This window comes from Capricornis sumatraensis, chromosome 1 (genome assembly GCF_032405125.1).
Source record: "Capricornis sumatraensis isolate serow.1 chromosome 1, serow.2, whole genome shotgun sequence".
In the NCBI taxonomy this organism is placed as follows: Eukaryota; Metazoa; Chordata; class Mammalia; order Artiodactyla; family Bovidae; genus Capricornis; species Capricornis sumatraensis.
The window spans coordinates 108,282,743-108,310,319 of record NC_091069.1 but is presented as its reverse complement, the minus strand read 5'-3'; the positions used below and the strand labels follow the sequence as shown (position 1 = coordinate 108,310,319).

Sequence of the window (27,577 nt, the reverse complement as noted above, 5' to 3'; positions counted from 1 at the left end):
AGTTCCAGAAGGTCTTGTAAGTCTTCATAGACCTGTTCAACTTCAGCTTCTTCAGCATTAGTGGTTGGGGCATAGACTTGGATTACTGTGATATTGAATGGTTTGCCTTGGAAACGAACAGAGATCATTCTGTCTTTGAAATTGCACCCAAGTACTGCATTTCTGACTTTTTTGTTGACCATGATGGCTACTCCGTTTCTTCTATGGGATTCTTGCCCACAGTAGTAGATGTAATGGTCATCTGAATTAAATTCGCCTATTCCAGTCCATTTTACTTCAGTGATTCCTAAAGTGTTGATGTTCACTCTTACCATCTCCTGTTTGACCACCTCCAATTTACCTTGATTCGTGGACTTAACATTCCAGGTTCCTATGCAGTATTGTTCTTTATAGCATCATGCTTTACTTCCCTTACCAGTCACATCCACAACTGGGTGTTTTGTTTGCTTTGGCTCCATCTCTTCATTCTTTCTGGAGTTAAATATTCTCTGGTAGCATGTTGGGCATCTACTGACCTGGGGAGTTCATCTTTCAGTGTCAGATGTTTTTGCCTTTCCATACTGTGCATGGGATTCTCAAAGATTACTGAAGTGGTTTGCCATTGTCTTCTCCAATGGACCATGTTTTGAGTTAAGTTTTTTTAAATCAAGATATGATTGACCTATAAATAAGATTATGTTAGTTCCAGGAGTAGAGCAATGATTCTTATATTTAATTGGTTTCAAAGAAAAGTGGTAGATTTCATTCTTCTGGACATTTCTTGTTCTCTGTGTCCTGTGGAATAATTTCATTGTATCATATTTTGAGGGTTTTCTTTAAGGAAGGGAATTTCATACATCTCTAAAGTGTTGAATGAGAGGACAACAAAAAGCAAATGCTTTTTTTCCTTGACCACATCACGTGGCATTTGGGATCCTTGTTCCTTTACCAGGGATTGAACCCTTGCTGCCTGCATTGGAAGCGTGACCTCTTAACCACTGGACCACAAGGCCAGTCCCTGCAAATGCTTGAATTACAACAGATTGGCCTTTCCAGGCTTTTGGAAGAAACACATCAAAACAAGTAGTATGGTAGTGATTGCTGGTTGGGGGCCAAATTTTATCTACTTCTTGCAAGATTAAGTTGGAAACTATAGGTTACTTATTTCTTCCTCCTGCCCATTGGTATATCTTTAATGTATCAGAGTTTAGTCAGTAATATATGAATGAGTCAACTTTGGCTAAATTATGTTGTAGTAACAATCCCGAGTTTCCAACAACAAAAGTTTATTTCTCATATTAATGCCCTTGGCGTGCTGCAGTGCAGGGTGTCACAAAAAATGAGTCCCGCAAGACTGAGCAACTGAAGTGAACTGAACTGAACTCATTCTTCATTGGCCAAAGCAAGTCATGTGGTCAAACATGGCCTCAGGGTCGAAGAAGTGTAATGCCCTCCAAGGATGAGCAGCTAGGGAAGGATTTGGCAAGGGAAGGACAGCAAATATTTTGATCATCACCCTGTCTGTTGCAGTGTATTTTTTGATGTAGTCACTTTACAAGGAAGTCTCCTAGGGTTTTTTTTGAAGGGCATTTATTTGGAGGTGGGGCAGGAATGTTTGCAACCTGTATTTTCAAACACCTTGATAGTGTGAATTGACTATCTTAATTACCATTTTGGAGATCTCAGCACCCTGGATTTAATACATGTAACAGCTCAGTAAACATTTGTTGGATTAGTGGACGATGACTTCTAACAATAATAGGAAGGCCATACTTTTCATTATCTTTACTGCCCTTTGCAGCTGCTTGAAACAGTTTTATAGAGAGAAGCTCCCATAAACTATGCCTGTTATTTATTATATGAAAAATGATTCTTCAGGGTTCATTTTTACCATAAAAGAAATTGCTTTTTAATCACTCACATGTCCATTATACAAAATTTATATTAAATACAACTGAGGAAAGGAGTGTTTTCCATCTGGTAGCTCAGGACCACGACTGATAATGTTTATTGTATATTGGACTGTGTTTCCTTTTCCTCCTTTCTTTCTCCTTGTGGTGTTTGAACATTGTCCATATTTATGGTCATATTGTGATTGCTTATTCTACTTTTTGCAATATCTCTTGTTTAACACATAGTATCATGAATTAACAATAGGAAGGGTCATAGATGAAATAAAGCTGTCATAAAATTAATTTTAGCTTTCCCTTTTCTGCTTTCCTCCATATGAACTATTCATTCAATAAAGTTACATCTTGTTCCTTTTCTCTCTCACATGAGGCAAGCATGGAAATGAGTAGAATGGTGCAAAGTAGACCAGAGGCCTGAAAAATTTGGTGGGAGGTGGTTCAAAGATCAGATTGTCAGTTCCTGGGGCATCAGGGTTATTTTCTTTTTTAATCTTTTTCTTTGTTTACTATGAAATCACTTTTTCATAGCTTGGGGTTTTCACAATCTTTTGAAAAGTCAAAACTTGCTAATACGTTGATTTGAGTCCTGTTATCTTTTTGAAATTTACTAGATAAGTTTAATGTGAGTCATTCCAGAATGGAGCCCCCGCTTGAACCTTTGTGTTGTTCAGTTCAGTTCAGTTCAGTTCAGTCGCTCAGTCGTGTCCGACTCTTCGCGACCCCATGAATCGCAGCACGCCAGGCCTCCCTGTCCATCACCATCTCCCGGAGTTCACTCAGACTCACGTCCATCGAGTCTGTGATGCCATCCAGCCATCTGATCCTGGGTCGTCCCCTTCTCCTCCTGCCCCCAATCTCTCCCAGCATCAGTCTTTTCCAGTGAGTCAACTCTTCACATGAGGTGGCCAAAGTACTGGAGCTTCAGCTTTAGCATCATTCCTTCCAAAGAAATCCCAGGGTTGATCTCCTTCAGAATGGACTGGTTGGATCTCCTTGCAGTCCACGGGACTCTCAAGAGTCTTCTCCAACACCACAGTTCAAATGCATCAATTTTTCGGTGCTCAGCCTTCTTCACAGTCCAACTCTCACATCCATACATGACCACAGGAAAAACCATAGCCTTGACTAGACAAACCTTAGTCGGCAAAGTAATGTCTCTGCTTTTGAATATACTATCTAGGTTGGTCATACCTTTTCTTCCAAGGAGTAAGCCTCTTTTAATTTCATGGCTGCAGTCACCATCTGCAGTGATTTTGGAGCCCAAAAAAACAAAGTCTGACACTGTTTCCACTGTTTCCCCATCTATTTCCCATGAAGTGATGGGACCGGATGCCATGATCTTCATTTTCTGAATGTTGAGCTTTAAGCCAACTTTTTCACTCTCCTCTTTCACTTTCATCAAGAGGCGTTTTAGTTCCTCTTCACTTTCTGCCATAAGGGTGGTGTCATCTGCATATCTGAGGTTATTGATATTTCTCCTGGCAATCTTGATTCCAGCTTGTGTTTCTTCCAGTCCAGTGTTTCTCATGATGTACTCTGCATGGAAGTTAAATAAGCAGGGTGACAATATACAGCCTTGACGTACTCCTTTTCCAAATTGGAACCAGTCTATTGTTCCATGTCCAGTTCTAACTTTTGCTTCCTGAACTGCATACAGGTTTCTCAAGAGGCAGGTCAGGTGGTCTGGTATTCCCACCTCTTTCAGAATTTTCCACAGTTTATTGTGATCCACACCGTCAAAGGCTTTGGCTTAGTCAATAAAGCAGAAATAGATGTTTTTCTGGAACTCTCTTGCTTTTTCGATGATCCACCGGATGTTGGCAATTTGACCTCTGGTTCCTCTGCCTTTGCTAAAACCAGCTTGAACATCAGGGAGTTCACAGTTAACGTATTGCTGAAGCCTGGCTTGGAGAATTTTGAGCATTACTTTACTAGCATGTGAAATACTAGATAAGTTTAATGTGAGTCATTCCAGAATGTAGCCCCTGCTTGAACCTCTGTGTTGAGTACCCTCTTTATCTAAGGTCAAAGCACTTAGTTACCAACTGAGCTTTTGTAAGCAACCCATTGTAAAAGTTCACCATGCCTTGTTCTTCAGTATCATTAATCATCTTCCCTCTAAGCTTTGGAAACATGGCTGAGTCCTGAGTCATCGGGCCCTTCACAGTGCTGGTGATCCACCCTGCTGAGGTACATGCATGAAATATTTGCTGTCTCAGTATTGATCAGAGGACTGGTTTGTCTCTTGAAATGTGTGGACCGAATTCCTTTTATGTTAACTGAAAGATACTGTTTGTGTCCGTTTTACAAAGGGATCTGATCAGGCCTGTTAAAGTTACCATATAGATGACATGATTCCAAACTTCCTGTGCTTGATGTAATTTGCAAATATTTTGAAATACCAAATGTAGCCTCAGGGAGGTCAGTGACCAGTTTCTGAATTTTGGTGAATTTTTCTGTTTTAATTTTCACAGCTGTTTAGTTTTGAAATGCCTGCTCCACCAGATAAGTTAGGAATGTGTGGAGAGGGCAGTTTAAATAATTTGAATGTTTGCTGTTGAAGCAGATGCCTCTAAATCAGGCTTCCAGATCCAAAGGAGCAAAGAGGGAAGAGCAGGAGAATGAAGCTCCATTTGACACCTGCTGGAGAGGAATGTGGGCCCTGCAAGTGATTCTTGGATTCTCATCCTAGAGTTTAATTTTCCCAGTTCTGTTAAGGTATCCTGGTAAATTCGGTATGAAAAGAGTGCTGATAACTTCTTAAAGAAAGGGGATTCATTGGTAACTTTGAGTTTCCATGTGATTACTTATCTAACATTTATCTCCTTAAAAAAAATAGAAAGTGTCCATTATTAAGATCAGCTCACAGGTGAGACATTAATCTTGGTTGTCAATTATCTGAAATCAACTCTGGAGGCGAAAGTGGAATTGATGGCACTCATCGGAGAGTACTGATTCTGTTGAATAAAAAACATCAGGCCTTTGGTCTCTTTTGTGTTGCAATTTTGAGCAGAATTTAAAAGAATGAAATTTTCCAAATATGTGCTAACACAATTTATGAGAATATTTATCAAGATTAAAGTAATATATTAAAAATCAGCTTAATTAATTGAAGCTTAACTCTTAGAAACTGATGTAAAGGGTAGTTTAAAATTTGCTTATCTTTATTAAAAGTCTAGATTGGGGGTAGAAACAGTTTCCCCAGGGTATCTCAATTTCCTTCATTTTGAGGTATCTTTTGTCAGAATGAAGAGAAAAAAAGATCGATCATTGTTTTTAATCAGGCTTAACTGCAGTGACATAAAGGAGAAAACATAGCAGTGTAGAAACAGGTAATTTCTTAATTCATCCTTTCACACCTGTGTGAATAACAGAAAAACCATAGGTCATCCTAATTGTTTTATAACTACAAAGAATTTAAATAAGTTTTGACATAATACATTCCTTTTCAGTTCCCAGTTATGCATTTCTCTAAGCTGGCTTTACACAAATAGGCTAGCTGAGAGGCATTTGCTTTCTAAATGAGCTTTCTTCTGTTTCTCTGTTTGACCTTTTATTATGAAAAATTCCAACCACTAACCCCCATTATCAGGCTTCAGTAAGTGTTAATTCTTGGTCCGTGTTGTTTCATCTTTCCCGCCAGCCCTACTTTAGATTATTTTGAAACAGATTGTAGACATCCTATCGTTTCGTTTGAGTGAGTTGCTTTTGATAGTGACAGTGGAAGCCATTTTCCTTCTTGGCACTGGCATAGTCTCTCAGGGCTGAACAGAATTTATAAGGAGACAGGCTCTAATTCAAGAGCTTACCTTGTGAGAAAGGAGCTCATATTTTCTCTGGATAGTTTCTTCCAGTTTCTCTTGTCCTTCAAATGCCAGGTGTTTGCAGAGTTCTTACGTTCTTATCTGCTTGGAAATTCCTGTAGCAAGCTCAGGTTTAGCTATCCTGTACTGCCTTGTCTGTGCCTTATCTAAACGGCATTGAAGGGAAGAAGGAATTATTTCACCAGGAGTTGGCTTGGAGAGGAGTTAGCTATATTGGATATATCTAGGAAGTGCCCCTTAATGCTGTAATAATATACTAGCTTTTAAAAGCACCTCATAATGATAGCTTTTTAAAAAACGCAAATGAAGCACTTAAAGGTGATCTCTTTTCCTAGCCATCAGTGGGATAATTTATTTAATTCCTTTCCTGGGTCAAAATAAAATATTCTTTCAAGTACCCTGAGATCTGCAAGTATTGGTTGACTCATCTTTTGTTGTTAAACCTATTGGTTTCTCAGGCCAGCGTGTCTTTTTGTATACTTTGACCTTGCACTTTAAACTGAATTCCTTTTGTCCTTTGAAGGAGGTGTAAAACTGTTATGTTTATATTGGTGAGTGTGAGAAACCGAGTTTGCACTTTTCTCTATGATTTCTAAATTTAAGTGGCTTTAATAATCATTATCATAATGGTTTCTTGATTCCTGAAAAAGTAGATTCAAAGAAAGTTTTAAAAAGTAGATTCAACAGGTTAAATAGAATTCTGGAACTGTTTTCCTTCTAAAACTAAAACCAATTTTGACTTAATTGTTAATTCTTAGAATTTAGTTCTTGAGCATAGAAAACCGTGGGGTTCACTTTTATATTTTACTTCATTAAGATCACTCAAGTTACTGGTAACTTGACTGTATGGGATGATGAAAGAAAGTCCTGGACTGAGTTCGATCGGGACTGTGACTTGCGTGTGATTAAAAATGTGTCTACTTGTCTTCAGTAGCTAAACAGAAGTAAGTATGTTTGCATTCCACCTATTTCACAGGGTTGTTGTTCTAAGTCCTATAAATAGATTTTTTTCTTTAATTTGCAAAAATATTTGTGCTGCTTCACAGATCAGAGCTATATAAAAGTGAGGTGTTATTATGAACATCCCATTTTTCTTGAGTTGTGTTTTTGATGCTGGATGCACATATTGCTTTTTCTCTTTTCCCAGTATACAGGTTCTGCTGCGTGTTTTGGAATTGGTTTTCTTAACATTTTTAGCAGCTGGGGATGCTATAAAAGCCCTCTTGTGTCCTGCTTTTAGTGCACAGTGGTGAGTGTGGGTAGATGGCTCACTTAAAGGCCAGGCAGTTGAACCGCACTAAGTGCTTGCCTCTGCGTCCTCGGGCCTCTCCCCTTTCAGGGTAGAGTTACTGTTTGCAGTGCCAGTCGCACTGTCTGGAACAGGGGGTCTCAGTCAGTATGCCTGCTGCCTGGCTGTCTTGAATGCGATGTTTGTCTTCTCCCTTCCCCCCACCTTATCTTTCATGTCTTGCGCCTCAGGGTGGGTGATCTACTGGTGATCCACTTCAGGGAAGCTTTGTGCTGTCTCAGAAAGTCAGAATGAGTCCTTTGCATTAGGTGGCAAGCATTAACCGAGCAGATCTGTGACAAGGGCCGTGTCACTAGACTCCTCCATTTTTCTGGACTTACTGTGTGCTTACAGATGAAATCATTCTCTGTCTCTGGTTTGGATTGTATTCTTGAGAAAAGTCTGGACCATGTGCTTTCCTGATAGCTGAGTTGGTAAAGAATCCGCCTGCAATGCAGGAGACCCTGGTTCAATTCCTGGCTCACGAAGATCCCCTGGAGAAGGGAAAGACTACCGACTCCAGTATTCCGGCCTGGAGAATTCCATGGACTGTATAGTCCGTGGGGTCACAAAGAGTGGGACACACTGAGCAACTTTCACTTTCCACTGTCATGTGCATTTCACAGAAGATTCATTTGCTTTGAGTCCCAACAATGGTTCTCCAACCTTGTACATAGTTAGGGTTGAAGAATTCAAACTTTGGTACTACTTAAAGGATTCCTCAGCCTCACCTCAGTGCTTCTGTAGGCGTGAGCTTTTCCCATAAGGAGATGAGCCATGGTATATTTAGATTTTGATGTTTCTAGTTTACAGAACTTAAGGGTCTGAGGATTTGGGGTAGTGGTTCTTCAGGGAACCCAGAGGTTTCTCTTTCCCACAGGGTGGTCCCCTTTGTTACATTGTTATGTTGACCTACTCAAAGGGTTAGTTTCTGTTACACTTCAGTTCAGTTCAGTCCCTCAGTCCTGTCTGACTGTTAGTGACCCCATGGACTGGAGCACACCTCGCCTCCTTGTCCATCACCAACTCCCGGAATTTACTCAAGCTCATGTCCCTTGAGTCAGTGATGCCATCCAACTGTCTCATCCTCTGTCGTCCCCTTCTCCTCTCGCCTTGAATCTTTCCCAGCATCAGGGTCTTTTCCAATGAGTCAGTTCTTCGCATCAGGTGGCCAAAGTATTGGAGCTTCAGCTTCAGCATCAGTCCTTCCAATGAATATTCAGGGCTGATTTCCTTTAGGATTGACTGGTTTGATCTCCTTGCAGTCCAAGGGACTCTCAAGAGTCTTCTCCAACACCACAGTTCAAAAGCATCAATTCTTCGGCGCTCAGTTTTCTTTATAGTCCAACCCACATTCATACATGACTACTGAAAAAACGATAGCCTTGACTAGATGGACCTTTGTTGGCACTGGAAAAACGATAGCCTTGACTAGATGGACCTTTGTTGGCAAAGTAATTTCTCTGCTTTTTAATATGCTGTCTAGGTTGGTCATAACTTTTCTTCCAAGGAGCAAGCGTCTTTTAATTTCACTTGGAAATGAATTAACTTTTGAGAACAAGTGAGAGGAGTTGCTCAGGAGGCATAAGTGTATAGACAGGGCGGTTGTCAGTGGCTCTCATTGTGTCCTACAACTTGAATTGTCTGCATCCTGTGACAACTGCCTGGCTTTGAAAGGTCCTTAAAAGGCAGTGACAATGTACTTTGGTACTGAGTAAATAAAATAAGCAGAGGAAGCCTCTGATGTTAAGCTGAATTTATTTGATTTTAGGGCCGAATCAATGAAGACTTTTTAAGAGAAACTTGTGCTCTCAGCAGATAAAGAGAAACCTTGGGAGGGTTTGATTGTTGCTTCCAAAAAAGCAAGTTTCTAGAGCATGGTTGCCTGTTTTATTCAATAAAGAAGAAGCTGCTTCACCTCTCTTAAAACATTAAATTAAGAAAAAAAGTAAAAAGTCACCAGTGTTTTCAATAAAACTATGAAGCTTTATTTTTTTCTTGAAAAGGCGTATGTTTAAGCATCAGCTTCGTTAGTTGGAATATGTTTTAGGAATTTCTGTCTTAACTCCAGATAAATGATGTGAAAATTGGAGTGACTAATGTCGTACTGTGACGTTTAGGGAGCAAGCTCACTTCTGTTCTTTCTTGGAATGTTTTGTATTCCTTGGAACTTTTGAAATTGATATTTGGCTTTTGCTTTGTTGTTGTTCAGTCACTAAGTCGTGTCCGACTCTTGGTGACCCTATGGGCTGGAGCACACCAGGCTTCCCTTGGCCTTCTGTCTCTCGTAGAGTTTGCCCAAACTCATGTCCATTAAGCTGGTGATGCCATCCAACCATCTCATCCTCTGTCGTCCCCTTCTGTTACCCTCAATCTTTCCCAGCATCAGGGTCTTTTCCAAGGAGTCAGTTCTTCACATCAGGTGGCCAAAGTATTGGAGCTTCAGCTTCAGAAGCATCAGTCCTTCCAATGAATATTCAGGATTTATTTCCTTTAGGATGGACTGGTTGGATCTCCTTGCAGTCCAAGGGACTCTCAAGAGTCTTCACCACCACAGTTCAAGAGCATCAATTCTTCGGTACTCAGTCTTCTTTATGCACTTTGGAGAATTGAAGTTAGTTTGATTCCTAAGAGTTGCAGGATTATACAGTGTATCAGGAATCTGACTGCAGGAAGACTCCTTGTTCTCAGTTTATTCAGGTGACCACTGAAGGTGGAAGAGTGACCTCATGGAGTTTTCAGCCTACATTCCTTTGTTCTAAGACCCATTCATTCAGTATACATTGCATGTCATTCATGTCATTACATGGCTAGAACCATGTAACAGGGCTAGAAATGCAGAAACAGGTTCTAATTTTCAAGGGACCAAAGTCTTGTCTAAGGAACACACACTGAACAAACAGTTGACAGTGGATTTAGACCTAAGCTTAGAGCATGCAAGAAGAACAGTAGAGGAAGTCCACTTAAACCATTCTAACTTTCAAACAGGACATGTGGCCTGAGTTTAGAATAGCAAGAAGAACTAGCCAGGTCAAGAAGGGAAGACAGAGGGGGAGTGTGGGTAGAGTTCTGCAGGGGATAAATTTAGTTCTTTTGTAGGAATAGTTCAGTAGTTAATAGTTACCCATTTGTAATAGCTGTACCATAAATAAAATCCTTAAGGTTGCCTAAGGATGACATATGAATTTTGTGTCTTTTTTTTCCTTTGGTATATTTCTACAAACTGTGTCTGTGCTCAGTTTTCTTTTTTTTTTTTTTTCTCTTGTCAGTTTTGTTCTTGTTAATGGGCAGTGTCTACGTTTTCTTGCCAATTCCATAGTATGCATTTATTTGGATTCTAACTGCCATTTCCCCAATCCCGCTTCTTAGTTGCCAGAGGGGCACAAACCGGAAAAAGTAAATTGGAAAAGGTAAATCTGATCCTGGCCCGCTCCTGCTAAATCTTTCATTAGCTCCCTTGCCCAGGTGTTGCCAGTGGGGCACAGTCCAGTCTCAGCTCCACCTTTACACCTTTGCCCTTGGGGTGGTTTCCTTCCTCCTGAGTGTTCATCTTCCACCTTGACAGTGATTCTGCAACTTGTCTTCTTCCTTCAGAGCCTATCTGGTGACCTTTCCAGTACACTCAGTTCACCAGTTTCTCTTCTCTGCTGAGTTTGTACCCTGACCCGCCGTGCACTGTTGTATGAGGCATGCTCAGGGTGATTCTCTGTTCCTGTTCTAAATTTGAGCTCTCTGAGGCAGCACCTAGATGTTGCTCTCTGTGGATCTTTATGTTTATCACAGTAACAGTTTTGTGGGACTTCTCTGGAGGCCCAGTGGTTAAGACTCTGCACTTCCATTGCCGGGGGCACGGGTTCAATCCCTGGCTGGAGAACTAAGATCCCTTATGCCACACAGCACAGCCAAAAAAAGTAAAAACCGTTGTGTAATAAGTAGCCATTACTTGATTTAAGCTGAACAGTTTAGCGCTTAAACATTGTTAGTCTTTAATATTTATTGGGTGATAATCATGACTGAACAAAAGTGTGTAAGTTAATGTTCCAAGCATTTTATTTACATTCACACTGATTTCCCCTTGTTAAACAAAAGCGTATTCTGACACTTGCTAAAATTGTAAGGAAGACTTTATTGAAGACTATTGCAACAGAGGAGAGAGTTGCAACTCAACTCTGAGTACAACAAAGATTAGTGGGGATCTATAGCCAGGGGGCAGGATGAAGGGCGGCGGGTGGGTGTGGGGAGGCGGGTGGTCAGTGGATGGAAATTTATTAAAAGGAGGCATTCTTGGGTTGGGATATTCTTGCTATGTTGACCTAACAGGAATGTTGCAAAAGGCAAGCCCAGGACTGGTACATCAAAAGTTGGAGTTGAGGGACTTGATCAGTTATCAAATGTAATCAGATATCACGGGTAGGGATGCTCTGTTAAACGGACTAGAGGATTCTTGCTAAACTGGGCTAGGGAGAAAGGACAGGGCAGGGCCAAGGCTGAGCCCTCATCCAGAAGGGGGCTCAGAGGAGCCTGGTTAAAGTTTGATCAAGGAGAGAGTCTTTGTCATGATGAGTTTTGTTTGGTTTGGTTTGGTTTGGTCAATAAACTAGGTACTGTTATTGTCTGTATTTTATTTTATTTTTTTTTTTTTCCTTTTTTTTTTTAATTAAATTTTAAAATCTTTAATTCTTACATGTGTTCCCAAACATGAAACCCCCTCCCACCTCCCTCCCCATAACATCTCTGTGGGTCATCCCCATGCACCAGCCCCAAGCATGCTGTATCCTGCGTCAGACATAGACTGGCGATTCAATTCTTACATGATAGTATACATTATAGAATGCCATTCTCCCAAATCATCCCGCCCTCTCCCTCTCCCTCTGAGTCCAAAAGTCCGTTATACACAGCTGTGTCTTTTTTCCTGTCTTGCATACAGGGTCGTCATTGCCATCTTTCTAAATTCCATATATATGTGTTAGTATACTGTATTGGTGTTTTTCTTTCTGGCTTACTTCACTCTGTATAATCGGCTCCAGTTTCATCCATCTCATCAGAACTGATTCCAATGAATTCTTTTTAACGGCTCAGTAATACTCCATTGTGTACATGTACCAAAGCTTTCTTATCCATTCATCTGCTGATGGACATCTAGGTTGTTTCCATGTCCTGGCTATTATAAACAGTGCTGCGATGAACATTGGGGTACATGTGTGTCTTTCAATTCTGGTTTCCTCGGTGTGTATGCCCAGGAGTGGGATTGCTGGGTCATAAGGTAGTTCTTTTATAGATAAAGCCTCTAAAGTTTAGAAATAGTCTAACTAACTTCCACAAGATCCACGGCCAGCCTGAAGCTGGTGATCCTTTTCTGAACTGGACTGTGCCTGTGACGCTCAGTTAACTCTTGCTGACCTACTCTCACAGTCAGTAAAGTCTGCCTCTCTTTGAGAGTCACTCCTGGCCTTGCTGCTCTTGCTGACCTACTCTCACAGTCAGTGAAGTCTGCCTGTCTTTGAGAGTCACTCCTGGCCTTGCTGCTGCCAGCGCTGTTGTAAGGGCCATGAATGCCACCACAGCAACATGCTCAGATGGCAAGAAGGAGGGAGATTTAAACGTTAGCAGCTTTACTAGAATTTCAGATAGATGGTGTGACCATTTATCTCTCTATATACAATTCTATTTTTCTATACACAGCAGAGTAACATTTTTCAGTCAAATGCCTGGATCTCACCTACTGAAATATAACCACAGAAGGGAGAAAATGTTAATGTTCAGATGTTCTGAAGATAAAAGGTAATTGTTCAGTTTATCGAGCATTTTCTCTCCCTGTGTCTGGCTGCCCTGGCTCTTAGTTGCTGCCTGTGGGCTCTCTCTAGTTGCGGCGAGCGGGAACTGGTCTCTCCTGGCTGTGGTGGCTGCTCTTGCTGCAGAGCATGGGCCCAGTAGCTGTGGCACCTGGGGCTTAGTTGCTCCATGGTGGGAGGGATCTTCCCAGACCAGGGATCAAACGCATGCACTGGCAGGCAGATTCTTAACCACTGGACCACAAGGGGTCACAGTAAACAGCTTTGGACATTTTAACTATTTTCTTAGGGCACATTCCCAGGAGTTGAATTATTGGTTACATGGGTAAAGAACATTTTTTCACTCTTGGAACATTATTGTCACATTGCTTTCCAAAGGAGATATAACAGTTTGTCCTCCCACCAGCAGCGGGAGAGGGGGCTCTAGTTGTTACAGTTATTAATATTGGAAATCTGTAATTATAAACTTACTTAGAGGTTTTACTTCATTCTTTTGTGGTGAACTTTCCACGCTGGGTTGACCTTAATTAAGTTGGCTCAAATTCTCAATTAAAATTTCCATTTGACAAAAACTTTGTAAGGTCCATTTTAAAGGTTGGGGTGTAAAGGAAATAAGAAAAGCTTTGTCAGAGAGGAAATAAAAGGGTTAGTTTAATAATGTCCACACAGATGAATGTTAATCAGTGAACTGCATATTGAATAAATTAACTTTTCTTCCCTTCAGTAACAATAGTTATCTTTTCAAAATCTTTTGAATGTTATTTGGAATTATAAATAGCTCTACTGGATTCCACAACATTTAAATCAAATGCAGTCAACTTTACATGTGGAAACATGCTTAAATTGTAATTCTGGATAAACTGAACTAGAATTTGCATTTTAAGAATAAAAGTGGCTTCTCTAAGGTTTTTCATATTATAAGAAATTGAACCTTTTTAAAGAAAGTGTGAAATTGAGAAAACTTGGAATTTTCTTCTTTTTCAGTTTTATTCCAGAGCACAGTGTATTTGTGATTTTTAACAGAAACTTCTAAGTTTCTTTTCTGTACTTTAATGGTACAGCTAGCCACTTCCACTTAAATTGAGTGAAATCCTTAGTAAATGATGACCAGGATTCTTTTCAGCTTTTGTCTTTTTTTCTCAGGCTTAAATATATTTCAGTGTAATTCAGTCAAGTGAAGTGAAATTAAAGATTTGAATCATGTATCTGTTGTCTCCTGAAACACTCTGGTTTTCTGTTGGCTGCAGTCTGCTGAGTGTTTAGTGATGCTAATGTCACTGAATAGTTTTTTAGCCCTAAAAGTCCCTTGTGTCATAAATCTTGTCCTGCATAGACATCCTTTAGGTCACCTACCAGGGCACAGTTGGCTTTTGTTAATGACTGTATTGTCCTTTACTTTCATTCATGGCCCTCAGTCACTTTTCATTGATGTTGCGGTAAGGCTTTTTTTCTTTGGACATCGCTCGTTCTTTCAGGTCAGTTCAGTCGCTCAGTTGTGTCCGACTGTTTGTGACCCCATGGGCTGCAGCACACCAGGCTTCCCTGTCCATCACCAATTCCTGGAACTTGCTCAAACTCATGTCCATCGAGTCGGTGATGCCATCCAGCCATCTCATCCTTTGTCGTCCCCTTCTCCTTTTGCCTTCAGTCTTTCCCAGCATCAGAGTCTTTTCAAAGGAGTCAGTTCTTCGCATCAGGTGGCCAAAGTATTGGAGCTTCAGCATCAGTCCTTCCAATGAATATTCAGGACTGATTTCCTTTAGGATGGACTGGTTGGATCTCCTTGCGGTCCAAGGGACTCCCAAGAGTCTTCTCTAACACCACAGTTCAAAAGCATCAATTCTTCGGTGCTCAGCTTTTCTTATGGTCCAACTCTCACATCCATACATGACTAGCTTTGACTAGACGGAGATTCATACAAAACCATAGCTTTGACTAGATGGAACTTTGTCAACAAAGTAATGTCTCTGCTTTTTAATATGCTCTCTAGGTTGGTCATAGCTTTTCTTCCAAGGAGCAAGCATCTTGTAATTTCATGGCTGTTCTTCACCTGTTGGTAAATTAATGTTCAGCTGTAGCAGGAGCCAGCCAGCATCTGTGCATGGATGAGATTATTAATAGGTAGCCCTATAGATTTCCTTTATCTCTTGATTGGGTAAACACTTACCAGTCCTTAGCACAGACTCTAATAAGAGATTGAAACAAAGCTCCCTTGAGGTTTCCACTTGCTGGCATCAGGACAGTTAGTTGGTCTAACTGTCGCGCACTGCATCTGTGAAGATGTTGAAGATGGACATGCTCTCTGGCTTCCCAGTTGTGTGCTGATTATTAAAGCTTTGTGCTCGTGCTCAGTTCCTCAGTCGTGTCTGACTCTGCGACCCCGTGGACTGCAGCCCACCAGGCTCCTCTGTCCATGGGGTTTCCCAGGCAAGAATACTGGAGTGGGTTGTCATTTCCTCCTCCAGGGGATCTTCTCGACCCCAGAGATTGAACCCGAGTCTGCTGCGTTGACAGGTAGGTTCTTTACCGCTGAGCCACCAAGAAAGCCCTATCGAGGCTTCCATGCAGGCAAATTTCATTTTGATGAGTATATTCAAATGTAGCGCAGTTTATCAATACTAGCACATGGTTGTTTTTTGTACAACATGTGTATTTTCATTTCTTCTTTTACTGTGCTCTAGAAACTCGTATTTAATTTATCTGATTGCAGCTGTTGCACTATTTTTGTGGAATGAGGTTTAAAAATCTGGCAGGAGGCCTTTCTGCTTTCTTGCTCTTTTCAATGTTACAGCACTGTTTTGCACAATTGGTGCTTTCTGGGTAGTTTCTTGACTTCTTTTCCAAAACTGAGACTTCCACTAAGACTTTTCTCTGCCTAGCTTTCATCACTGTTCCCGAAGCAGAACTGATAAGACCCTGCTTGGTTGCTGCTTATATTTAGAGGTTTATAGCTTATTTACCTTAGCAATAAAGGTGAGAGTAGCCAACTAGTACAGTGTGTTGATTTAAGACAGGGTGATATCATTTCTGGTGATATAACATGGAAGGTTATTTTAGTATTAAATATTTTCTTTTAAATATGCTTGTGCCTTGCAGTGTGTTGAGAATTCAGTTTTTATTTGGAAGAAAAGTTTTAGATCGTCTCCTTTTAGTGACTGGATTTATCCACATGACACAGAGGACATTTTTTTCTCCCATTACCAAATTCATTACTCACCCCTGTCCCCCCACCCCACCCCATGTGATAAGAGTTTACAGTTACCTGTGAAATTTTCAATTTTTTGTCACTTATTTTTATTTGGGAAGAAACTGGAAAGTGAATTGATAATACATTAAATTTATATAATCTCATTAATTGCCAGATAATCTTAAAGTTCCAAAAGATTTATATTTAAAATAAAATTTAGTCTGAAATGCCCCTCTCCCACTCATTGATTTTTTTTTGATGGTATCTTAGTATAGTTTTTAATTTTATGTTGTTTTAAGTTATTTTTTTAATTGGCGTATAATTGCTTTGCAGTGTTTTGTCAGTATCTGCTGTGCAATACTGTGAATCAGCTGTATATATACATATCCACTCATGGATTCTTAAAATTATTGATGTTTGATTTGGGGTAATCTGTTTTCTTCCAGAAATTACTTTTTTAGCTTTTAGTGCCTCTCAGTGATACTGTTTCCACCACCACCCGGCCCCCCCGCAAGTGATACTGTTTTATTCTTAATAACCCTCTTGAAAATGGGACCTTCTGGAAGAAATAAAGTCCCTCACTTATTGAAGCTTTATGAATGGTTATCCTATCTGCAGCTTAGTGTTCTAGAATCTGGTATCTTAGAAGCGTTAGACAAGCTGTAAGTTAATGACTTACTTCTCAGATGTGACTCAGCAACTGGTTGGTGGTCTGGAGGTGCCAATAAGCTTCAGAGAGGGGCTGGTTAATTTCCATTTCTGTCTTAAAGCAAGAATGCCTTTATTCTGTCTTTTTGTTTTCTGTCCCTCATTTTTCAACTTTGTAGCTGTGCTTTGGTTTTATTGCTCCCTGCTGAATTCTCTCCTATTGCAAATATTAAAATAAGGGTGATTTAGGAGCTCCACAGGCAAGACTCCGTGGCATTTCTCTTTGTGGAACGTAAGCAGGGGTGAGTGGACGCGTCGTCTGAAATGCCAGTGTGTGTTGCCCAGAGACATGCTGACAGCTGGGCCTGACAGTGCTTGCTGGCCACTGGCCGCTCCTGACCCGTCCCCTTCTCACCTCGTTCCCCTGCCACCACCCCTTCCCTCAACAACGGAAACCCAGGAGGCATGCCTGTTCTCTTTTGAGAGGATAGCTTGAATATTCACTCCAGCTTTTCAGATAGAACATTGACATTGTCTCTTTGAACTCAGTTCTCTCTTTTATTGGGTTCTTCACCCTTCACGCAGTTTTAAAATCTTACTCGTGAGCAAGCTGCACATCCCTTACAGGCCATCTTGTTCAACTTCAAACAGTGGCACATTGAGAAGCTGCATTTGAGGCCCATGACTTCAGACATGACAATTCGACATTGATCAGGCTGGCTGCATGTTTGGGATTTGTCAGTCCCTTTGTCCATGTATTGTGTGGCTTTCGGTACCTTTTCTCTGTATTTCAAAAGACCTTTGTGTACATCCTGCCTTTTGTTCTTCTGCTCGTTTTTTCACAGGACTGGAATTTGGTGTAAGGCTTGCTTAAAACGTAGGGGTGTAGACTCTTCTAGTTGTTTTCTGTTCATTGCAGACTTTTATTTTATTTTTTTTAAAATAATAGAGATTTCATTTTTTTAAGGTTTTCTAATTTTGAATTCTTAGAGATGTAATGGCCTCCAAAAGTAAGAGATATGGGGGGAGTAGTTTTTTTTTTAATTTTAATTTTTGTGATTCCTTTCCATTTTTATTCTAGAATGAGGGAGTGGGATGGGGTGGGATAGTGGTGGTGGTGGTGGTGGTAGTGGTTGATATGAGTAGAACAGTGCCTGAAACCAGACTATCACAACTCTCAAATACCAGATAATATCATGATATATTATGTACTTTTGTGTATTCCTGAAAATATTTTTGTACCTTACAAGGTATTTTATTGTTGCTTATACTTTCATTTTTGTCTCACATTTTGACAGTTTTCTTTTCCTTTCTTTCTCAATGTTTCATTGATGCCAAATTTCCAGAAATTAAAATTTTTTCTTCTGTACGTTGCTATCCTGTAGGTCCTTTAACATAAAACTAAATCTTTTGAGCAACTTTACTTCAAAATTTTAAAAATAGATTTTTGTAAGAAATGAATTTAAAGTTTATTGCCTTCAGTTCAGTTCAGTCGCTCAGTTGTGTCCAACTCTCTGCGACCCTGTGAATCGCAGCACGCCAGGCCTCCCTGTCCATCTACAACTCCCAGAGTTCACTCAGACTCACGTCCATCGAGTCAGTGATGCCATCAAGCCATCTTATCCTCGGTCGTCCCCTTCTCCTCCTGCCCCCAATCCCTCCCAGCATCAGAGTCTTTTCCAATGAGTCAACTCTTCGCATGAGGTGGCCAAAGTACTGGAGCTTCAGCTTTAGCATCATTCCTTCCAAGGAAATCCCAGGGCTGATCTCCTTCAGAATGGACTGGTTGGCTCTCCTTGCAGTCCAAGGGACTCTCGAGAGTCTTCTCCAACACCACAGTTCAAAAGCATCAATTCTTCGGTGCTCAGCCTTCTTCACAGTCCAACTCTCACATCCATACATGACCACAGGAAAAACAATAGCCTTGACTAGACAGACCTTAGTCGGCAAAGTAATGTCTCTGCTTTTGAATATGCTATCTAGGTTGGTCATAACTTTTCTTCCAAGGGGTAAGCATCTTTTAATTTCATGGCTGCAGTCATCATTATTGCCTTAGTACCACGAAAATCTATTTCAAATAAATTAGCCTGAATATTAGAAAAGGACACTGTGAACTGCATGTAGACAATAGATCTGTGAAAATGCAGGCCAGCGATAAAGTTATTTTAAATATGAGGAAGAATAGGTCTCTTGTTTCCTTACCTCTCTGCCTTCTGATACCTTCTAGCCAGCTTGCCTTTCTCTGGCAGCCTAAGTAGTTGCCTGCTATCTAGAACTGTTGGAATACTGTAAATTTAAGGCTCCCCTGGTTTGGTAAAGAATCACTCTTTGGCTCAGTGTTCGATAAAGCTCAGTGATTTGATAAGACTCAGTGTTTGGTAAAGAATCCTCTTGCCAGTGCAGGAGATGAGAGTGTGATCCCTGACTTGGGAAGGTACCTTGGAAGAGACAATGACAGCCCACTCCAGTATTCTTGCCTGGAAAATTTCATGGACAGAGGAGCCTGGTGGGCTACAGTCCATGGAGTCTCAAAGAATTTGGACTGCACTTAGTGGCTAAACAACAAAAACGACAACAAGAAGAGCAGAATGTAAGCCTAATTTGCTTATAAATGTTCCATTGTACATAAAATACCCTCTCTACTAAGATTATATCTTTAAATATTGAGACCAAGTATTCTCTGGTTAGGAATCTAGCAACCAGCATAGGTCAGTGGTGTGTTCACAGCATTAGTTCAAGTCTCTGCCTCTTCTGTAGGCTTTGCTTGTCTAGTTGTTATCTAGACTTTTCCTTCTTGCTTTAAAAAAAGAATTATTTTTATTGGAGTGTAGTTGTTTTACAATGTTCTGTTAGTTTCTTTGCTGTGCTATGCTTCGTCATGTCTGACTCTTTGCGACCCCGTGGACCAGGCTCTTCTTTGCAACCCCACCCACCAGGCTCCTCTGTTCATGGGATTCTCCAGGCAAGAATACTGGAGTGGGTTGCCATTTCCTTCTCCAGGGGATCTTCCCAACCCAGGGATTGAACCTAGGTCTCCTGCATTGCAGGTGGATTCTTTACCAGCTGAGCTACAAAGGAAGCCCCTGTTAGTTCCTCTGTACAGCAGAATGACTCAGCCACACACACACATATATCCCCTCCCGTTTGGCCTTCATTCCCACTCAGTGCACACAGCGCAGTAAGTAGAGTTCCGTGTGCTATACAGTATATTCTCGTCAGTTATCTGTTGTGTGCATAGTTCAGTAGTGTGTAGGTACAACCCCAGCCTCCCAAGTCCTCTCACCCATTTTGCTTCTTTATATAAGATGATTCCAAGATTTTGTGAGAGTATGGGCATTAATTAAGTATTAAAATAGGTACTGTATGTTCATGATCTCGTTTTGGTCTTTCAATCACTAATCCTTAACTAAGTCCTGCTTTGGTTGTTAGAATTCTGCTAATTACTGGAATTACGTAATTGTGAGGATTTCTTTTTCTGTGAATGAGTACACGTTTGAATTAACTCATCCCAACACTCATTTTTATATTTACCTATTCCCCCCCTTTAATTTTATATTGTGTTAGAAATTTGCAAACCTCCAGGAAGTTAGGAAGAATTATATGACATATCTATTTTTAAAGATGTTTTACAAAGTTTATTTAATATAAAGTTAAAAGTTTTAAATTGTGCCAATAATTGAGTTTAGAAATTTTTTTCCTCATAATTAATTTTTGCCTTTTTTTTGTATTTTACTGTGCTAGAGACCAATTATACATATTTTGTATTTTATTTTTTGAAATCATTTAATATTTTTTGAGTAATCTCCCTTTATGATAGCAAAATACTGAATCAAATAACATGTATTTTAACACAGTTTTTATGTAAAGTGACATTTTAATACTGTTTTAAGGATGACCTATAACTTTTATAAATATAAATTTACAGAGGTGTCTTCTACTTTAAATACATTAAAATTTGAATTTTAATGTAAATATTGAAATTCAGAATCATATTTATTTTGTAACTTTCTGTGATTAGCTCCCCTTTCTGAAGCTGAAATGAAGAAAGGATAAAGACTTTTCTCAAACATGTTTTAGCTTTTGGCTTAAAAATCCTAACATTTAGCCAAACTTTTCCAACTACTATTTACTATTTCTTGATTGTTCAATATTTAGTCCGAGTGTTCTTCTATTTTTTATATGTAAATAAAGGAATGTTTGCCTCACTCTAAAAGGATATAAGTCAGTCCAGCAATGTGTTTATGAAAGGTTTTTTTATAACTTGGGGAAGTGAAAGTCGCTCAGTCATGTCCGACTCTTTGCAATGAAATTCTCCAGGCCAGAATACTGGAGTGGGTAGCTATTCCCTTCTCCAGGGAATCTTCCCAAGCCACAGATCGAACCCAGGTCTCCTGCATTGCAGGGGGATTCTTTACCAGCTGAGCTACCAGGGAAGCCCAGCTTGGGGAAAGTATGTATTATAATGTAAAGTGTGCAGAAGAAGGAAACAATTATATATTTATAGAGAAAAGGCTACAGGAAATAGAAATGCTGAGTGTTAATAAAGTTGGGTGGACAGACTTGTTGCATGGTGCTCCCTTCTCTGATGAACAACAGATCTTCCCAGAAGTATTGCATCAGCTGGTGAGCTTTCTGCACTTGTTCTGAGGCAACGGCCCTGCATCCCTGATTCTTCAGGGAGAAGAACACCCATCTCCAGTTTCCTTTATGTAGATGCCTATGTTCCTGTGTATTTTCAATGTAGATTGGCAGTCCCCAACCTTTTTGGCACCAGGGACCAGTTTCATGGAAGACAGTTTTTCCACAGAGGGAAATACAGTTTCAGGATAATTCTTACTTCTTTTATTATTACATTGTGATACATAATGAAATAATTATCCCACTCACCATAATGCAGACTCAGTGGGAGCCCTGAGCTTGTTTTCCTGCAACTAGATGGTCCCATCTGGGGGTGATGGGAGACAGTGACATCCAAAGTGTGCTTGCTTATGTCCAGTTTACTCCGTAATCTCCTGTTTCGCAAAGATAGGATACTGGAAATGGAAGCAGGCTTTTCGGTGCTTTAATGGCAATCTCAGGATATTCTGCCTTCACTTCAATCCTAAACATATGGCGAGTTCAAGTTGTCTCATACATACCTCTAAGGCCACGGTTATTTGCGATCTCAAGCGGCAATGTGAGTGAAGGGGAGCGGCTGTAAATGCAGATGAAGCTTTGCTTGCTTGCCCACTGCTCACTGTGCTGGTCTTTGGCTGGGGGGGCTATATTATTGAGAGGTCTATATCCTCTGTTATAGATAGCTCACCTCAGCTGAACTGGTTGTACGGGTTGAAATCCCACTGTATGTGTTGAATTTCTGCCTTCACTTACTCCTGTTCTGTGACTTTAAACCACACTGTTAGATTTTTTTTTTTAATATAAGACTTTCAACTTCCATTTGATAAATGCTTACACTTAACTTTTTTGTACAAAAATAAAAGCTTTTTGGACTTATCTGGCAAAATTCTATTATTTATTTCCCACATTCAGTTTCCTTGTGGTCTGCTTTAACACTTTAAAACAACAGACCCGCTGGTTTCCCTTCTGTGGGCTTTTTGTCTACCAGTGCTTTTATTGTTTGGGACAGTACACCCCACCCCCCAGCTTCACTCTGGTTAGTTTTCCAGGCTAACCACTTCACAGATGTTCCACCAGGTTCTCTTAATGTATTTATTTATGACTGCTGGGTCTCCTTTGCTGCGCGGGCTTTCCTCTAGTTGTGATGAGCAGGGCTGCTCTCTCGTTGAGGTGAGCGGGGCTGCCGTTCACTGTGGCACACAGGCCTCTCCTTGCAGTGGCTTCTCTTGTTTCAGAGTGCAGGCTCTAGGCACCGGCTCAGGAGTTGGGCCTGGGCTCACTTGCTTCAAGGCATGTGGAGTCTTCCCAGTCCAAGATCTAACCAGTGTCCCCTGCATTGGCAGGTGGATTCCTATCCACTGTACCATCAGGGAAGTCCCCCAAATGGAAATTCTTTAATAGTTTGTATTCAGATTTTCTTTATTTTAGTTTTTTTCCCCATGCCTCACAGCATGTACTTGGGCTTCCCAGGTAACTCAGTGGTAAAGAATCTGCCTGCCAGCGTAGGAGACGCAGGAGATATGGGTTTAATCCCTGAATCGGGAATATCCCCTGGAGGAGGAAATGGCAACCCACTCCGGTATTCTTGACTGGAATATTCCACAGACGAGCCTGGTGGGCTAAAATCCATGAGGTCGCAAAGAGTCAGACAGGACTGAGAACATCCTGTGTGTGTGTGTTCCGAAAAATGAAGTGGGTCTGCTGTTTCAGGAAAAATGACTGCCAGCATTTGTTGCTGATGATAACAGTTCATGAGGTCGCAAAGAGTCACCAAAAAAGAAGACAGTGCACTGCATGTACTGGTGTTAATGAAAAAGAGCAGTTGTTGTAGCCATGAAGCAGATGGGCTAGTATATGTGATGGTTAGGGAAAAGACAGATTTAAAAAATAACACATTCGACAATGCAATGAGTGGGATAATAGTATAGGATCGCTCACCAGACTGAGAGTTTCTTGTTGCCCTAGAGGCTTTCATCCACGGTGCTTAGTGCCCATCCCTGCACCCGGGACTAAGAAATTGTGCAGAGAAGGAAGGAATGAATGAGCCCTTAGTTGTAACCTTCGTTTGCAGTGTTATCTCCTAGCTCTAGTGTCAGTCCTTACGTCATTAAAGACGGCCTGTTAGTGTGTTTATAAGTACCCAGAAGTGAAGTTTTCATGAACTTAAATGTTGCGTTTCAATTACAGGCGTCGGTTAGCAAGGTGAAAGTAACAGAACCATGGCTCAGTTTCCCACACCTTTTGGTGGTAAGTTTTCAAAGATTTTTTCTTTTTTTTTAAATCTACTTTGGAACTGTAGTTTTAAAAACTTAGTATTACGGCAGATTTCAGTATTCACATAAGTGGAGGGAATAGTATAACCAGCCCATCACTTAGTTTCAGTGATTATCAATCAACTATGGTCAATATTGATTCACCTGGATTCTTTTGAGCACCTCGCATATATATGAGCACCTCGCATATATATCAGATCATTTCATCCACAAATATTTTAGTGGACATTTCTAAAAAGTAACACTTTTAAAGATATAACTATGATACTGTTACCACCCCAATGAAATTTATAGTAATTCCTTAATGTCCTCAACTGTCGAGTCACTGTTAAAAATTTCCCTGATATTCCTTAGGTATTATTTTTTTGTTGTTGTTACAGTTTGGTTCAACTCAGGATCTGAACAAGACACAGTGAAATTAGTTCATGTGTCTCTTTAGTTGCTTTTGTTAGTGAACCACCCCCTCCCCCCATCTCTGTTTTGTTTTGTTGTTTTCTTCAATTTATTTGTTTAGGTGACTGGGTCATTTACATTCTGTACTTAGTTTGGAAGACTGGATTTGAAGCATGGAATTTTTGTTTTGCTTTAGTTTATCTATTTGAAACATCAATCTGCAGAAAATTTTCTTTTCAGGTAGTCTTCCCTAAGATGATTAGGAAAGTGTTAAATGTTGGTTTCCCTTACTGGCCATGTTTTGTTTTGTTTTAAAGAGATACAGTTGCCAAAGTATCTCTCGACAACTGTCGCACCTGGTCACCATGAAGAGAGTAAGGCAGCCCAAAACCTCATTCCTGTGATCACATCAGGAAAAGTCTGTGGGATTCTTAGTGCAGAAATCTGCAATCTTTTCAAAACCATTCATGCTATTATTTTACTTTGTGTTTTGTCTTTGTCCCCCTTCTTAGCTGAGCACATTTTTGTTTGTTTGTTTGTTTGTTGGGGTTTGCTTTTACTCGACGAATTTTGACAGGGCCGCAGACGTTGAGGACTGTAGGACCTGTGAGGGATCTGATCTGCCTGGCTCGCCCTCTTATCCCTGATGTCTGTCGCAGTGCCTGGCACATACAAAGCTTTCAGCAAGTACAGTTCCAGTGACGGAATGAATTGCTGCTCTGACTGTCACTGTCATATCATACCTGCCCCTTCATGTATTGTCTGTTCCCACCATTTGGGAAAACATCTGAACTTCTGAAAGCCTTTTTCCTATGTAATCAAGAGTTATTTTGGTGAATTCATGTGAGGAGACCTCGTACTAAAGTGGGCTCTCCTCGTGGCTCAGATGGTAAAGAATCTGCCTTCAATGCAGGAGACATGGGTTTGATCCCTTGGTCGGGCAGATCCCCTGGGGAAGGGAATGACTACCCACTCCAGTATTCTTGCCTGGAGAATCCCATGGACAGAGGAGCCTGGTGGAGCCCTAAAGTGAGGACAGTCTCAGAAATGAGGGGATATCTAGTCAGTCCAGGAGTTGAAACTGAAGAACTTAATCCTGTTTTCTTTGGTTTGTCATTGTTTTTTTTTTTTTCAGGATACTCATTTCCCATTTTTAAAATCAGTTTCAGTGAATTATAATCTACATTCTATAAAAGTTACTGCAGTCTAGTATTTGAGTATTTTTATCACTCCAAAAAGATTTTCATGGAATCAACTAGAATACTAATTTAGTGAAGCTCAATTTTTCCGTAACTTTCACAAAGAATGTATGTTAATGTCTTTTTTTTTTTGCTTGCTTTACTCTTACTTTTCTCTTTTTTTTCCTTTAAAAAGTTATCTTATTGCAATATAGTTGACTTACAGTGTTGTGTTACTTGCTGCTGTACAGCAAAGTGAATCAGTTACACATAGACTTACATCTACTATTTTTTTAGATTCTTTCCCCATTTAGGACATTGGAGAGTACTGAGTAGCTTCCAATGCTGTATAGTTCTTATTATTATCTATTATATGCATAGTACTGTATGTGTGTCTACTCTTAGTTTTCTAACTTTATATTCACAACTTCCAAGGACAAACAGATGGTAATTTATCAAATGATTTATAATATACTGACCATATGAGTGCCGTGGAAACGGTGTGAGCACATTGTTTTTCTTTCTTCGTTGAATAATTCCTTTGTCTTTTCTTTGGCTTGTAGGCAGCCTGGATATTTGGGCCATAACTGTAGAGGAAAGAGCAAAGCATGATCAACAGTTCCATAGTTTAAAGCCAATATCTGGATTTATTACTGGTAATTGGAGTCAATATTTTTACATTTTTACTTACCATAGTGCATATATCTGTGGAAAATCTATTATGCAGAGTGAAGGTGGGCGCCTATGACCAAAGATATACTTTACTTATTTTGACTTAGCCTGGATTCTGTATTTTCACAGTTACTTTTCCTCCAATCCACTCAAGCCTTTCTGCAGTTTTTAATGGATGCCAAGTCACTGTTTTAGGCATATCACTGGTGGGAATTGGTTAAATTAATGGATCACATTCTTTAACTAATTATAGCATTGGACTGTGGTCCTTGAGTAAAAACACTTCCTTAATTCTGACCTTGAACTTGGCTTGAGAAACTTGAGTAAATTAAGAGATATGAACATTTAAAAACATTTTGTTTATTACTGTGTCCTTAAAGATTCATTTATACTTTGCCTTTTCTAGTTTCTTTCCTGTTTGATTACTTTTCAGGAATTAGCTTTAGAGAAAATGGAATCTAGATTTCCTGGAGACTTGTTTTTGTGTATGTTTGTCACAGTTCTCTTTAACTTATTAATTCTTAGTCAGTGATGTCATTCTTTTGATCATTGTTACTCATTCTCCATAAATATGTTAGCAGTACCAATAATTTGAAGTGTAGGTAAATGGGAATAACAAAAAACTCTTGTAAAGTAGAAGTATGGGTCATCAGTTTCTTGGGGATTCCTGTAGGTACACTTTGTCATAATATGTAGCTGTTACCATTTTAATTACTAGCAGATTTATTAACAAAGACAGTCTACCCTTACATAATGGTAGACTTTTTTTTTTTAAGTGTTACATTCTAAAGTCAATGCTGATGTATTCATTTTATTGTTACTTATAAACTTATCATTTGGCTTTTAAAATGTATTAAGTTTGGTATTTACTAGATTATTAGCCTCTTTCATTTTTGTAATTTTGACGTAGGAGTTTTTTGTCATCCACTATTTTATTCTAAAACTTTATCCATTTAATTTACAGGTGATCAAGCTAGAAACTTTTTTTTTCAATCTGGGTTACCTCAGCCTGTTTTAGCACAGATATGGTAAGTTGGAGCTTCATATATACAGAAGGTTGTAAAAAAAAATAGTTCAGTAATATCTAATCTTAATTTCTTAAACTGTAGAAGGAAAACGTGTATTCTCTAGTCTGAAATATGCTTCCACCAGAGAAATACTTCTGAAAATTATCTTTCTGATATGGAACTTAAAAAAGAAAAAGTGGTGACATTTCCAAGATAGCAGTTGTAAATTTGACTTCCCAGTTGAGAAATCTGCATTTTGATGTTTTCTTACCAATTGTTTTGGCTTCATTCACATCACCTATACTCAACTGAGTGTCCCACATTTCTTGGTTTATAATGTGATGGTATTGTATCTTTCATTGAATAAAAGGCAAAGAAAATATTTGAGGCTGAATAGGGAAATAACCAATGAAAGAGTGAAAACCAGTATTTATTACAATGTTGTACAAGGTGAGCACATAATAAATACTGGTGAATCCCTTGATTAACTGGCACAAATAAGCACTCAGTCTTTTGAAACCACTGGAAAGAGAGTGAATGAAAAAGAGTGACCAATATAGTTTTGGGTACTAGGTCTATGACTTTGGGAAGCTATGGTGAATTCTTTGGCCAAGAGGCCATGTTTTCCTGCAATGGATGGTTCTTACAGTTGATTCTTCATTTCCCTGGGTCTCTTAGTGTTGTGGAGACAGCTCGCTGTAGTGAAAAGAACACATGATATGTAGTTTGCGTCATCTGTACAACTATCTATCTTTATGGTTTGGAGCATGTATTTATTCTCTCCCTGTCAGCCTCAGTTTTCAAATCTA

The 27,577-nt window shown here is 39.8% G+C and overlaps 1 protein-coding gene across 2 annotated transcripts in view; it reads left to right on the top strand.

Annotated features, from left to right (window-relative positions):
- The window catches only part of ITSN1 (intersectin 1), a 249,749-nt gene that overhangs the window by 48,207 nt on the left and 173,965 nt on the right, over positions 1-27,577 (top strand). For both annotated transcript variants that reach the window (XM_068973388.1, XM_068973396.1), the window contains exons 2-4: positions 23,433-23,492; positions 25,653-25,745; positions 26,726-26,789. In XM_068973388.1, the coding sequence (XP_068829489.1) occupies positions 23,465-23,492; positions 25,653-25,745; positions 26,726-26,789 (185 nt within the window). In that variant the 5' untranslated portion in view covers positions 23,433-23,464. The remainder of the gene's footprint in view (positions 1-23,432; positions 23,493-25,652; positions 25,746-26,725; positions 26,790-27,577) is intronic.